This window comes from Coturnix japonica, unplaced genomic scaffold (genome assembly GCF_054131305.1).
Source record: "Coturnix japonica strain WE unplaced genomic scaffold, WE-NBRP24 Scf043, whole genome shotgun sequence".
NCBI lineage: Eukaryota > Metazoa > Chordata > Aves > Galliformes > Phasianidae > Coturnix > Coturnix japonica.
In genome coordinates, this window is record NW_028188946.1 from 679,324 (window position 1) to 694,130 (window position 14,807).

The 14,807-nt window shown below is 60.3% G+C and overlaps 3 protein-coding genes and 1 non-coding gene across 4 annotated transcripts; 1 reads left to right on the forward strand and 3 right to left on the reverse strand.

Annotated features, from left to right (window-relative positions):
* Window positions 1–723: 723 nt before the first annotated feature.
* TRNAT-AGU (transfer RNA threonine (anticodon AGU)) lies at window positions 724–797 on the reverse strand. Its single transcript has one exon. It is a non-coding gene; the product is annotated as a tRNA-Thr (tRNA).
* A 3,429-nt stretch (window positions 798–4,226) lies between these two features.
* LOC146752614 (uncharacterized) lies at window positions 4,227–7,743 on the forward strand. Its single transcript, XM_085531510.1, has 2 exons — window positions 4,227–4,516; window positions 5,616–7,743. Exon 2 carries the CDS (start codon window positions 5,621–5,623, stop codon window positions 7,460–7,462), a length of 1,842 nt encoding a protein of 613 aa, XP_085387636.1. The 5' UTR covers window positions 4,227–4,516; window positions 5,616–5,620; the 3' UTR covers window positions 7,463–7,743.
* A 434-nt stretch (window positions 7,744–8,177) lies between these two features.
* LOC146752615 (AP-1 complex subunit sigma-1A-like) lies at window positions 8,178–10,493 on the reverse strand. The gene is made up of 5 exons (XM_085531513.1): window positions 10,455–10,493; window positions 10,058–10,236; window positions 9,105–9,213; window positions 8,712–8,849; window positions 8,178–8,410 (listed from the first exon to the last, which is right to left on the reverse strand). The coding sequence occupies exons 1-5, from the start codon at window positions 10,455–10,457 to the stop codon at window positions 8,363–8,365; spliced, it is 477 nt and encodes a 158-aa protein (XP_085387639.1). The 5' UTR covers window positions 10,458–10,493; the 3' UTR covers window positions 8,178–8,362.
* A 241-nt stretch (window positions 10,494–10,734) lies between these two features.
* On the reverse strand, window positions 10,735–14,729 carry LOC146752616 (AP-4 complex subunit mu-1-like). Its single transcript, XM_085531511.1, has 15 exons — window positions 14,575–14,729; window positions 14,420–14,505; window positions 14,054–14,160; window positions 13,649–13,745; window positions 13,245–13,355; window positions 13,077–13,157; window positions 12,915–12,977; window positions 12,692–12,758; window positions 12,521–12,574; window positions 12,339–12,442; window positions 12,163–12,254; window positions 12,026–12,070; window positions 11,893–11,943; window positions 11,495–11,612; window positions 10,735–10,981 (listed from the first exon to the last, which is right to left on the reverse strand). Exons 1-15 carry the CDS (start codon window positions 14,630–14,632, stop codon window positions 10,790–10,792), a joined length of 1,326 nt encoding a protein of 441 aa, XP_085387637.1. The 5' UTR covers window positions 14,633–14,729; the 3' UTR covers window positions 10,735–10,789.
* Window positions 14,730–14,807: the final 78 nt, after the last annotated feature.

The window sequence follows — 14,807 nt, forward strand, 5'->3', positions numbered from 1 at the left end:
GATGGGTCATGGGGCAGTTTATGGGGGGGCAGGACGGAACGTTTTGGGGGCAAAAAGAGGCGTCAAATATCGGCCCCGTTGGGTCTTTTGTGCTGTTTTGCTCTTCGGTTACTGCTGCGCTTCCATCTGGGTGTGGGGGTGACACTTTGGTGATGGAGGGGGATCAATGGGGGACATCAGGGAGTGATGCTGGGGATGGGGCTGATGGGGGCGGGATGGAAACGAGGCTCCAGATAAACAATGATTATGTTTATATATCCTACCCCGGAAATTTGATGAATGTGGATAACAATAAGGTATAAACTTGCTCTATAACTTTCCAGCGCTTCTGTCCATTGGTGCACACGATGGCAGGAGTGATCCCCCATGTGCCCAGCCCTGAATAAACACAAACCTGCTTTATAACCTAATTCTGGTTATAGAGTCCGATTCCGCACGTCATAGAGGTGACACTGGAAAGGGGATGTTGGGGGAGACATTGGGGTATCAGGGAGGGATGCTGATACTCTCCTACTAATTAACGCAGCCCCCACTAATAAATAACACACCCAACGGCCATCACCATCCTCTCACCCTCCCGCTAATCAATTACCGGCCCCAAAATTACTTCATTTACTTAAATTACTTAATATAATAACACCCCCCTGCCCCCAGCGATTGATTTTAGACCCCGGTTAATGAACGAGGGGCCGCTGTTAATGGATGAAGGGGCGGGTCGCCAAAAGGCACCGCTGGGATTCGAACCCAGGATCTCCTGTTTACTAGACAGGCGCTTTAACCAACTAAGCCACGGCGCCGCTGCGCCCAGCGCTGCCCGCACGGCGCCGCATCCCTGAGAGCAGCGCATGCGCGGTACGGAAATGGGGGGGAATGGGGATTGGGGGGAAATTGGGGGAAATTGGGACAAATGGGGACAAATAATGGGGACAAATGGGGACAAATGGGACAAATGGGGCTGGGGGGGACAAAGGTGGGGGGTACAAACGGGGGGGAATGGGAAAGAAGGGGGAAACGCTGCTGTTGCCATGGCAACCAGCGCCGTAGCGACGGTGCTGCGGTTGCTCGGCAACCGTTGTCATGGCGACGGGGATGGGAAGGGGGGGCGCCGCCTTATCCACTGTAATGAGGGGGGGGCGCAGGTCAGTGGGGGGACTGGGGTGTAACGGGGGGCAATGGGGGGAATGGGGGGGCAATGGGGGGCACTGGGGTGTATTGGGATGTATTGGGCTGTATTGGGATGTAGTGGGATGTACTGGGCTGTACTGGGCTGTACTGGGCTGTATTGGGCTGTATTGGGCTGTATTGGGCTGTATTGGGATGTATTGGGCTGTATTGGGATGTATTGGGATGTATTGGGCTGTATTGGGATGTACTGGGCTGTACTGGGCTGTATTGGGCTGTACTGGGCTGTACTGGGCTGTATTGGGATGTACTGGGCTGTATTGGGCTGTACTGGGCTGTATTGGGATGTACTGGGCTGTATTGGGCTGTACTGGGCTGTATTGGGATGTACTGGGCTGTATTGGGATGTACTGGGCTGTACTGGGATGTACTGGGCTGTATTGGGATGTACTGGGCTGTATTGGGCTGTACTGGTCTGTACTGGGCTGTACTGGGCTGTATTGGGCTGTACTGTGATGTACTGGTCTGTACTGGGATGGGGCAGTGAGGGAGAGCAGGGAGCTGTGGGGGGGGGGCACGTTTCGGGGTCTCCCCTTTTCCTCTTCCGTCCGGGGGGGGCGGAGCCACCCGCCCCAAGGACGAACCGAGGGGATAAATGGGGGGGGGGGGCTCTGCGGTAGGAGACCCCCCCCACGGTCACGTGATGGCGAGGTGACGTCACCTGACGGTGGGGTGGGGGGAGGGGAAGTGGGGAGGGCGCCTCTGCCGCAGGGGTGAATCATCGGGGGGGGAGGGGAGGGCCCTATAGAACCCGCCCATAATGGCTCTACAGAACATTCACGGGCCCTATAGAACCCCACTGGTCTCTACTGAACCCCACCGGTCCCTATGGAATCCCCCCCCTTGGTAGCCCTATGGGGACCCACAGCTCCCTGCAGAAAGGCCCCAGACCCTATAGAGCCCTACCCGGCCATATAAAACCCTTCTTAGCCCCTATGGAACCCCCTCAGATCCAACACTTCCCTCTCCATGGCCCTACAGAGACCTATAGACCCCTATAGTCCTCCCCCCATGGCGCTATGGGGGCCCCAGACCCTACAGCATCCTACTGACCCCTATGGAACCTCACAGAGCTCGTCAGATCCCTATAGGGCCTCCCCAAGTCCCTATAGGGACACACAGTCCCTATACCCTTCTTCTATCTCCACCCCACACCCCCTGAACCCACACATCCCTCATCCCAACACCCCCCAGATCCCATATATTTCCATCCTTTATCCTCTAAGTCTTACACCCCTACCTACCCCTACACCCCCCAACCACACTCCCCAGTCCCTATATCCTCCCACCTTACCCCACAACCCCTCTATCCCCATTCTATCTCCACCCCATACACCCTGGACCCACACACCCCTCATCCCAACACCCCCCAGATCCTATATATTCCCACTCCATATCCTCTACCCTCTAAGTCTCTTATACCCCTACCCCCCCCTCACCCTACGCCCCCCCCTACACACCCCAATCCCTTTACCCTCCCCAACCCCCTCCATCCCCCTTTCCTATACCTCCTGCCCCACACACCCTATATCCCCTATTACCCCCCAACTGCAGGAAGCTGCGCTGTTCTGACTCATCACCCCCAGCGCGGAGGGGGGGGGCCCTATAGAAGCAGCTGCAATGGTGAGTCACCGGCGGGGGCACGGCCCCCCCACCCCACCCCCACCCCCCCGGCAGCATCTATGGCACCTGGAGGGACCCCCGTAGGCACCCCAACCCTATAAGGACTTATAGGGACATGCAGAACCCTATAAGCACTTCAGAAGCTATAGAGACACAGACCCCTCCCTACTCCCCCCATGGCCACCCCAGGACCTACAGGGACTCTACCCCCCACCCCCCATATCCACCTCAGGACCTATAGAGACTCAACCCTCCCCCCCCCCCCATAGCCACCTATAAGGACTCCCCAGGACCTATAGGGTCTCTACCCCCCCATAGCCACCCCAGGAAGTATAGGGCCTCCACACCCACCCCCCCTCACCCATACAGGTCCCCCAGGACCTGTAGGGACTCCACGTAGACACACGGGCACCTATAGGGACCTATAGTTGCACAGGGACGCCCATAATGGAACCCAAGGAACTTATAGATGCAGAACAACCCCTTCCCATATACTCCCAGGTCACCTGTAGGAACCTGTAGGGTGTAGGGGGCTGCCCATATGTGCCTTAATGCTTATAGGGTCTTATAGATGCACTGTGAGCCCCTAATCTATAGGGTCCAATGGGGCCTTGTAGCCATAGGGCCAACTGTAGGAGCTTATAGGGGCATGGGGGCCATCTGTGTTCACGCCGTGTATCCACACATAAACATCACGTATGGACACGTATGAACAGCCCACATACGTGTGTGTGGGGTGGGGATCTATAGGGGTGCGTGTGGGGGGCTTCATAGGGGTGTGTGTGGGGGAGACTATAAGGGTGTGTGGGGATCTATAGGAGTGTGGTGGGTCTATGAGGGTGTGGGGGGGGTCTATAGGCGTGTGTAAGGGGAGGGACTATAGGGGTGTGTATGGGTGGGGTCTTTAGTGGTGTGAGGGGGTCAGTAGAGGTGAGGGGGCCTATAGGTGTGTGGGGAGGTCTATAGGGGTGTGTATGGGGAGGGTCTGTAGGGGAAAGCATGTATGGGGAAGGGGTGTATGGGGTATGAGAGCCTGTGTAGGGCCACGTGTGTGTCTGGGGGGGTGATGTATAGGGCTGTGTGGATATAGGGCCACGTAGTGGGCTACAGATGGGGCTCTGTATATAGGGCTGTCTATCTAGGGCTGTCCCTTACAGGGCTATGGATGGGGCTGTGCCTATGGAGCTCCACTTATAGGGCCGCTCTCAGGAGGTCCCCGTGTGTGTTTAACCGTCCCCCCCCCCCCTTCCCCATTCATCCCCCGCGCTCATTCATTCATCCATTCAGCCATTCACCCCTCCTGCCAGCGCGCATGCGCCCCTCCCTCCCCGGATTTTTTTATGAATGGGCGCATTGACGTCAATGGAGCCCCCACGTGGGGCCGCGCGCGGGTATAAAAGGGGGCGGAGCCGCCGAGCGCTGTCCGTGGTGCTGAACCGCAGCCGCTGGGAACTGGAACCGGGAATCCATTGGGAGAAGCGCTGCCGGGATCGGAACCGGCACCGGAACCGGTAACAGAAAGCAACTGGGAACCGGTGGGAAGCCCGTGCTGGAACTGGGAGCAGCCCGACACACGGATCGGTACCGGGAACTGACTGGAATTAACCGGGAACCAGCGGGAGTGGAATCGGAACCGGAGCCCCCCCAGCAGAGACTGGGGAGGCAGAGGGGGGCGAGCCGAGATCGTCGTGAGTCCCCCCCCCCAGAGCTGGTAAATGGCATCGTGAGCCCCCGCCCCTATGGGAGAAATGGGGGGGGGGGGGGGGGGGGGGGTTGGGGAGGGGTCGGGGGGGGGCTGGATTTGAGGGGGTCTGGGGGAGATTTATGGGGGACCGGGGGGGGGATTTGTGGGGGGGGCTCTGGGGATGAGTTGGGGGAATTTGAGGAGCTTTTTTGGGTGGGGGGGGAGGGGGGGGCAGATTTGGGCGATTCTGGGGGGGGTCCTGGGGTTCAGAGCTGGGTGTGGCAGCTGTTGGGGGGGGGCTGGTGCATGGATGGACACGGATGGACATGGGTGTGAATGGATGGATATGGGTGTGAATGGATAGATACGGATGGATACGGACGGATATAGATGGATACAGATGGATATAGATGTGCATGGATGAACATGGGTGTATATGGATGTGCATGGATATACATGGATGTGCTGGATGGACATGGATGGCCACGGATGTGCATGGATATGCATGGATGGACATGGACTGACATGGATGGACATGGATGGATATGGATGGATATGGATGGATTGGATTAACATGGATGGATATGGATGCGCACTGCATGAGTGGATTTCATACATGTATGTATGTGCTATGTATGTGCTGTGTGTGCCATATGTGATGTATGGATGTGCTGGATGAATGGATCCTATCGGGGGAGGCACTCATAGAACTGGGGGGGCACGGGGGGTCCTTATAGGGGATATTTAGGGGACACACTCGGTCCATGGGGGTCCCAGGAAAATGGAGACAACTAGAGGACCCCATGAGGGACCCTATGAGGGGATGTGGGTGATGCTACAGGGGGAGGGAGGGGGATTAAAGGACCCTGTGAGGGGATTCATAGCACGGGGGGGGGGGGGGGGGAACTAGGGGACCTTATGGAGGAATTTAGGAGACCCCTAGGGGAAGGCTTAGTGGGCACTATGGGGTGATTGGGGGGACTATGTGGGGGGACGCACCTAATACGAGAGAGCCCCAAAACATCATGGGTGGGTGGGAGATCAGCTGAGGGGGTTGAAGGGGGATTGAGGGGACCCTACCAGGGTCTCCCTGACCCTCCCCCCTTCACCCCCTCCCTCCCTCCAGGCACGATGCCCCCCCCCGCCCGCCCCCTCCGCAGCGCCGCCCTCCTCCTCTCCATCGCCCTCCTGGCTCAGAGCCGCCCTCAGCCCCCCCCCGCCCCAAAAAAACCTCCATCATCCTCGAGGTTGGGAGACCCCTGGGAAGACCCGAAACCCTTCAGCTGGCTTGAAGACGCCAAAGGAGGCGGCACGAAACGAAACGGAGGAGGAAACCCGACGGAAACGTGGAAAGAATTGGAAGAATTGAATAAACTCCGAGCGGAGGCGAGAAAAAGGGAACGGGAAAGAGAACGGGAACGGGGCCGGGGATGGGCCAGCGCCAGGCAGCTGAGGCAGCAGCAAAGCCTGGAGCTGAAGCTGCTGGAACGGCGCTACCAGGAGCTGATGGAGAGCAGGAGACAGGCGCAGGCAGCCCGGAAAGCGGCCGCCGAGGAGGAAAGGCTGGCGGACATGGCGTCAGATCTGCTGCTCCGGTACCTCCTGCACGGCCCCGGAGCGGAGGGGAAGCGATCCGAGGAGGAGGAGGAGGAAGGGGAGGAAGAACGGGAGGGGAAGGAGGAGTGGGGGGGGAGGGGCTTCCCTGAGGAGAGGGGGTTCGCGGTGGGGAAGGAGTCAGTGAGCAATGGGGCATCTGTGGGTAAAGGGTCATCAATGGGCAATGGCTTATCAATGGATGAAGATTTATCAATGGGCAATGGCTACTCAATGGGCAGAGGGGCGTCAGCGGGCAGAGGGTTTTCTGCAGGGCAGGAGTTCCCCATTGAGAAGGAGTTTTCAATGGGGAAGGGGTCGTCGGTGAGTAAGAAGTTCTCGGCGGGTACAGGGTTATCAATGGGGAAGGAATTGGCCCTTGATAAGGGATTGTCAATGGGGAAAGGCTCCAAGGTGGGGCAGGAATTCCCACGGGGTAATGGTTTATCAATGGGGAAAGGTTTCCCTATGGACAGCGAGAGCCCGATGGACAACGGGGCCTCAATGGACAATGAGGTGTTTGTGGGGAGGAAGACCCCAATGGGGAGGAAGATCGCAATGGGCAAGAAGATCCCGATGGACACCCTGAGATTCCCAACCGGCAACAACAAGATCCCAATAGCCAACAATGAGATCCCAATGGCCAATGAGATCCCAATGGCCAACAATGAGATCCCAATGGCCAACGAGATCCCGATGGCCAACCATGCAATCCCAATGGCCAACAATGAGATCCCAATGGCCAACGAGATCCCAATGCTCAACCAAATCCCACTGGCCAACCACGCGATCCCGCTGTCCAACCATCTCCCTATGGACGAAGGCCCGATGACCAACCAGCTCCCAGGAGACCCAAACACGGCACCCATCCACACTCGCATCCCAACGGGCGCCAACACCCCAACACGCCTCAACCCCTCCCTACCTGCCAGCGTCCCAAGGGCCGACACCGGCCCAGTCCCCGACTCGCTCCCATTGGCCCAAGCGTTGGCTGCGGCCCTTCCAGCTCCTCCCGGTACCGGCACCGATGGCGGTTTGGACCCTGATGACGAAGGTTTGGACCCCGGCACCATCGATGAGCTGATCGAGTTGTCGAGTCGTTTGCACCTCCCTGCAGACGACGTGGTGGACATCATCCACGACGTGGAGCAGAAGCGGCAGGAGGAGGCGGCAGCGCTGGCGGCCTTTCCGCTGCCCGACGATGACGTCACTGATGACGTCACCAATGATGATGACGTCACTGATGACGTCACCAACAAGCAGGAGTTGGAGGAGGAGGATGAAGGTGGGGATGAAGCTGTTCCCCCCCCGCCCCTCCCCGCACCCCGGCCCAGGACGTTCCGACCCCCTGCGGCGCAGTGGGGAGGGAGGAGGTGGTGAGGGGTGCTGAGGGGTCCCGGCCCCACTCATCCCAGCCCCATCCCGGCCCCACAGCCACCCCATCCCACCTCCCCAATCCCAACCCCAATCCCAGCCCTCCCAGTTCCCCAATCTGATCCCGGCTCCCCAGTCCCAACCCCAATCCCAAAACCCAACCTCGACCCCAATCCAACCCCAACCCCCATCTCAGTCCTAATCCAACCCCAACCCCAGCCCCAATCCAACCCCCCCCGATGCCCCTTCATTAATTTTGCTAACAAATAAAGGCAACTATTTTAGTACGAGTGAGGCTCGTTAGTGGGCCCCGGGCTAATTAACCCCCATTGTGCTAATTAACCTCTCCCGTTCCAACTGTCCCCATTGTCCTAATTAACTCTCATGGTCTAATTAACCTATTTTGCCTTAATTTCTCATCCTACCAATGGCCCAATGTGTTAAAACCTGCACTAATTAACCACGTTAATTATGACTGTTACATTAATTATGATCTCCCCATGTTAATTACACCCCCCCCACACACACCCCCACACATTAATTATATCCCCATATACTAATTATGATACTCACCTCCTTTACCAGCTAATTAACCCCTCTGTTCCAACCGCTTCCCAATTATACCAATTACCCCGTATACTAATCACCCCTATGCTAATCAAATCTTATGCTAATTAACCCTATGCTAATCACTCCCCCCCCAATTGACCACTCACAACCGTCCGCTCAGAGCAATTTATTGGGGGGGCCCCATGCCTCCCCATCATGGTCCCTTTAAATTGAGGTCCCATAGGGCACCCCCTCCCCCCCTGTGCGTGTGGGGGTCTGGGGGCGCCCCTCCCAAACGTCACTTGGGGGGCAGGGTCTGGTTGGGGGCTGTGGGGGGGGTTCCAGTTTTGGGGGGGGCTACGCCAGGCCCATCTCCTCCAGAACGCTGCGGGGGGATTCGTCCTCCTGGGGAGGGGGAAAAATGAGGGAGGTGTGTGAGGGGGGAATAATTAACAGGGGGTCCTTAATTATAGGGAGAGATCAAATCCAGGTGAGGATCCCTACGATATCAACTGGGGGTGTAAAATAGGGGGGGGGCAGAGGGGTGAAAGACCCCCACAGGGGGGTCTGTAGGGAGTGGGGGGCAGGTGGGGGGGGTCCCTGTGCTCCTTATGGGGCACCAAAGGTCTCCAGAGCTGCCTATGGGGTCTGGGGGCCACTGTCCCACCCACGGAGGGGTACTGGGGGTCTGGATGGGGGTCCCCACCTCCTGCAGCAGGTCTGCCTGCTCGATGGCCTTCAGGACGCTCTTCTTGGAGGTGTCCTGGATCTCCCCCCCCATCACGAACTCGTCCAGGATGAAATAGGCCTTCTCGAAGTTAAAGATGATGTCCAGCTCACACACCTATGGGGGGGGGGGGGGGGCAGAAATATGGGGTGGGAGGTGGGGGGGGGAAGAGGGGGGTGAGCCAGAAATGGGCCTGAGGGAACCCTTGAGATGATGGGGGTCCCGTAATGGGGTGAGGGGAACAAAACTGGATCTGGGGGAGGCTGAAAATGGAGCCTCCCACCCCCCAAAACCTCCCCCCACCCCACAGCTCTATGGGGCAGCCCAACATCCCCCCCACCCCACAGCTCTATGGGGCAGCCCCAGCCGTACACTCCCGAAGTATTTGTCCAGCAGCTCCACGTAGCGGTGGATGAGCTCCAGGGTCAGCAGCTCGTTGTCCGCCCCCTCGATGGCGCAGCAGAAGTAAAGGCTGGCGTACCTGGCAAGGAAGGGGTTAATCACAAGGGGAAGGGGCCAATAGGAAACGTCCAATAGGAAAGGGGGAACGAATGGACCCCAATGGGACCAAATGGACCCCAATGGGACTGAATGGATCCCAATGAGACTGAATGGACCCCAACGGGACTGAATGGACCCCAATGGGCCTCATGGGGGGCAATCAATGGGGCTGGATGGACCCCAATGGGATTGAATGGACCCCAATGGGACCAAATAGATTTCAATGGAACTGAATGGACCCCAATGGGATTGAATGGACCCCAATGGAACTGAATGGACCCCAATGGAACTGAATGGACCCCAATGGGCCTCATGGGGGGCAATCAATGGGGCCGGATGGACCCCAATGGACCAAATGGACCCCAATGGGACTAAATAGACCCCAATGGGACTGAATGGACCCCAATGGACCCCAATGGGACTCAATGGACCCCAATGGAACCGAATGGACCCCAATGGGACTCAATGGACCCCAATGGGACCAAATGGATCCCAACGGGACTGAATGGATCCCAATGGCCCCCAATGGGACTGAATGGATCCCAATGGGACTGAATGGATCCCAATGGGACTGAATGGATCCCAATGGCCCCCAGTGGGACTGAATGGATCCCAATGGCCCCCAATGGGACTGAATGGATCCCAATGGCCCGCAATGGGACTGAATGGCCCCCAATGGAACCGAATGGATCCCAACGGGACTGAATGGACCCTAACAGAACTGAATGGACCCCAATGGGACTGAATGGACCCCAATGGACCCCAATGGGACTGAATGGACCCCAATGGCCCCCAATGGCCCCCAATGTATCCCCCGTTCCCACCTCTTATAGACCACCTTGAGCTCCCCCCACTCGAGGAAGCTGCACATTTTGGGTTTCCGTGCCAGCACGGCCTGCATCAGCTCCCGGGCCGCCTTCCGCTTGTCACGTTCAGCCCCGGCCCGGTACCATTGCTGCAAACGGAGCTTCCCCTGCCGGCTGAACAGCAGCACGAAGCGCAGCTGCGGGACACGCCGGTTAACGGGGATTAACGGGGGTTAACGGGGGTTAATGGGGATGAACGGGGGTTAATGGGGATTAACGGGGATTAACGGGGGTTACGGGCCCGTAGGTCGCAGGTCAGCTTCCTCCCCGCCACCGCCACGTGACCCCGCCCACGTGACCCCCCCCCCCGTCACGTGACCCCTCCCGCTCCCCCCCCTCCCGTCCCGCCGCTCACCATTCTGCCGCCGCTTCTTCCGCTGCCGGCCCCGCTTCCGGTCCGCTCCCCCCCACTTCCGTTCAGAGCAAAACGTCACTTCCGGCAGGGGGAGGAGTCGGCGCCATGGCAACGGGGCGGGACCGACTCTGATTGGTCCCCGAGGGGAAGAGAGAGCGTTGCCATGGGAACGCGGCCTAGGCGAGGCTCGGATCCTGGCAGAAGGCCCCAAAATGTCACGGATTCACCCCAAAACACTGAGCGGCTCCCTCCAAAAATAGAATTTACCCCAAAACTCGCGGAGGCTCCAAAACTTCCTTTATTCAGCCCCAAAACCGCTCTGGGTTCGGCCACGGTCACAACCTGACCACGTAGGAGTCGCTGTGAGTCAAATGGCGAACCCAGCGCTGGGGGGGGGCGGGGGGGGCGCCGGGAGGGGACGAGAAACGGAGCCAACGGAGCCGGAGACCGGAAACCGTCAGAGATGGGAGCTCGAAGGTGAGAACGGCGGGACCCAGACACAGCGGGGGGGTGGCGGGGAGCTGCAGCTGGAAGGGAATGGGGGGAGTAAGGGGGGGGCGATGGGGGGGCTATGGGGGGGGGAGTCACTGGGGGGGCATTGGGGTTATGGGAGTCATGGTGGGGTAACATTGGGGTCATATAGTGGGTCATACTGGGACACAGACACAATGGGGGGGTGGGGGTGGGGGTGGGGGGCAGCTGCAGCTGGAAGGGAATGGGGGGAGTGAGGAGGGGCTATGGGGGGGGCAATGGGGGTATGGGGGGGGGGTTAATTGGGGGTATGGGGGTCACACACAGTGGGGTCACATTGGGATCACACTGGGGTCATAGTGGGTCATATACACTGGGGGGGGCATTGGGGGGGGTTAATTGGGGGTATGGGGGTCACAGTGGGTCATACAGGGACACAGACCCAATGGGGGGGTGGGGGGGAGCTGCAGCTGGAAGGGAATGGGGGGAGTAAGGGGGGGGAAATGGGGGTACGGGGTCACGGTGGGGTCACACACACCCCTGGGGTCACATTTTGGGGGGGGTCTCACCCTGAACACGGCTCCCAGCTGCGCCCCCCCCTGGCACCGCGGGATGACCCAGCGCAGGCTGCGCCCCCCCCCCTGCAGCTCCGCCGTCTGCTCGGGGCTGCTCAGCTCCTGCGCCAGGCTGGGGGGGGGGGGGGCAAGAAAATGGGGGGGGGAGACACGGTCAGACCCCCCCCAACATTCCAAACTGGGACCCCTCCATCAGACCCCCCATCCCACCCCAAAACGCCCAAGTCCATAGAACCCCCCCATCCCCACCCCCCACATCAACAGGCTCCCCCTACGCTGCCCCTAAAATTCCCACATCAACGACCAACCCCCCCCCCAACAATTACCCCCCTCCCCTCAATGGACCCCCCCCATAACCCCCCAAAAGCCCCCCCCCCCAAACCCCCCCCCACCTGCTCGCCTCCCTGGGCAGTGGCAGCTGCAGGACGACGTTGATGGCGTGGCTGAGGGGGGGGAATTGGGGGGGCACAATTTAGGGTCACCCCTTCAGAATTACCCTCCCCCCCCCCTCCCCCCATTACCCACTTTTTGGGGGGCAGATCACAGCGCAGCTTGAGGTGAATGCGGAGCCTGTGGGGACAGGGGGGTTGGGGGGAGGTCAGTGCTATGGGGGGGCATTAGGGGAGCACTGGGGGTCGCACTGGGGGTCTCCCACTCCTCACCTCCCCCCCGGCTCCCATTGCAGGCTGGGCAGGAGGCGGAAGGGCAGCGTTAATGGGAGCTCCTCAGCCAGCTGGTAGCGCATCAGCGTCACCTGGGGGGGGGGGAGGGGGGCAAACATGGGGGTCTCTTTGTGTGCCCCCCCCCACTTTGTGCCCCCCCCCCCCCCCCTCAATACCTCCCCCGGTCCCGGTGTGACCCGCAGGACTCGCTGCTGCTCCAGTTCATTCAGATCCACTGAGCTGTGGAAGGAGACGGCGGCCAGAGGGAGGCGGCCATAACCTGGGGGGGGGCAGGGGGGGTTCAGGGCTGGGGGTGTTGTAGGGTGGGGGGGGATGGAGATGGGGCTGGGGGTCTCACCGTGCTGCTCCTCCGTGCCCACGCTCAGCTCCTCTGTCAGCCCCATGCGCAGCTCTTGTTTTTTGGGGGGGAACAGGATGTTATATGGTCGACCAGCAGCCCCTTGCTGCCCTCCCCATTGCCCCCCATTACCCCTATGGACCCCCCATTGCCCCCCATTGCCCCCCTCACCGCAGCCCCCCGGCACGAAGCTCTTCAGCCGGATCTCCCCCTGCACGTCCACCTTCAGGGGCGTCCCCTGTGGGGATAGGGGGGATGTGGGGTCACGTGGGGCCACATGGGGTCAGATGCAGTGCCATAGGGTGCCATAGGGCGCCATGGGGTGCTATGGGGTGCCATGGGGTGATATGGGGTGCCATGGGTGGGGTCCCAGGACGCCCCCAGCCCCACTCACGTTGGCAGCAATGACGACGGTCAGACGCTCCACCACGTCCACAAAGATCTCCCTGCGGCCGCCCTGGGGACAGCAGAGTTACTATGGGGTCCCTATGGGGTCGCTATGGGGTGGCTGGGGGTCACTATGGGGTCCCTATGGGGCAGCCATGGAGGTCCCCACCTGCTCGCCACGAGGGGGCAGCACCGGGCGGTTGGTGATGGATCCTGGCGCCACTCTGCTCTGCTGCGTCTCAGCACCGAACTGTGGGGACAGCGGGACAGGCCTTGGGGTCTCTATGGGGTCTCTATGGGGTGGCTGTGGGTCACTATGGGGTCACGACCCCCTCACCAGCCCCACGGAGCGCAGGTCCAGCAGGCTGAAGGTTTTGGTGCTCTCGGGTTCGCTGTGGGTCGCGCTGCGCAGCACCTCGGTGGAGGTGGTTTGGATGTAACCAAAGTCCTGGGGGGGGAAATGGGGGGCAGCGACCCCATAGCAACAGGTCCTGCCCCATAGGGACAACGACAGACCCATAGGGACAGAGACAGACACATAGGAACAGCGACAGACCCATAGGGACAGAGACAGACCCATAGGGACAGCCCCAGCCCCATAATGGCAGCCCCATAACAACAGCCCCAACCCCACAGAGCTCTCCCCAACCCCATGGAGACCCCCCCAGCCCCACACAGACCCCCCACCCCAGCCCCACAGGGTCCCCCCCCGCCCCACAGAGACCCCCCCCAGGTACCCACCACCATCTCCCCCAGCACTTCGTGCACCAGCCCCACGTTCACGCTGATGCTCTTCTCGCTCAATGTCCCGCATTGCTCCCTCAGCAGCGTCACCAACCTGACGGCACAAACCTTCTGTCACCCCCCCCCTCAACAAGGACCCCATAAACCCCCCCACCCTGAGTGACCCCATAAACCCCCTCCTCCCCTTACACACCTTCACAGGGACCCCATAAGCCCCACCCTACTCCCCACATCCCCCCCCTCACCCTCATGGGGACCCCGTCAAACCCCCTCCCCCCTCCCACCTTCATGTGGACCCCATAACCCCCCCCATCCCACCCCAAAGCCCAGACCGCCCCCATCCCACCCCATAACCCCCCCCAGCCCCATAACCAGCCCCCAGCCCCCCCCCCCCCCCCCCACCTATTGAGGAACTCCACCAGGACGAATGGTGACGTCTGGGCCGTGGTGGTGGCCCCCACGTACAGCCCCCCGTGTCTCACGTGGACAAAGTGCCGCCCATCCCGGGCCTGCAGGGAGAGACCCCACGTCCAGCAGGGCCCATTGGGACCCCCCCACTCCAATTACCCCCTATATCCCCCCCATCACCCCCAAATACCCCCCATATCCCACAGTTACCCCCCATATCCCCCCCAATTATCCCTATATCCCCCTTTTCCCCCCCCCACCCCAACATGGGATCCCTCCCCCCTGTCCCCCCCCTCAATATGGGGGTCCCTCTCCCCCCCCCACCCCCAACATGGGGTCCCCCCCCCCAACCCACGTGACCATGAACACTGGCGCCTGGTCGCCGGGCAGACACGTGACCGCGCGGTAAAAGGCGTCAGTGACGTCATCGCCGCCATCACCGCGGACTGGGGGGGGGGAGGGTCAAGGAACGATAACGGAGAACGAAACGGAAATGGGGGGATTGGGTAGGATACAGTTCCGGTAGAGCAGGCGGTCTCCTTTGGAGGACAGGATGAAGAGCTGCGAGATCATCGCGGCGGAGTTTTGCTCCAAATCCGCTTTTTTTTACCCCAATTCCCGGCCCGCCATTTCTCGCGTCGCGGTCCCTTTAAGAACGACGGAAGTCTTCGGCGGAAGTGTTGGAGATCACATGATCGCGGCTTCCGGATGAGACGCTATTGGGTGAGGGGAAGAGGGGCGGGGCTAC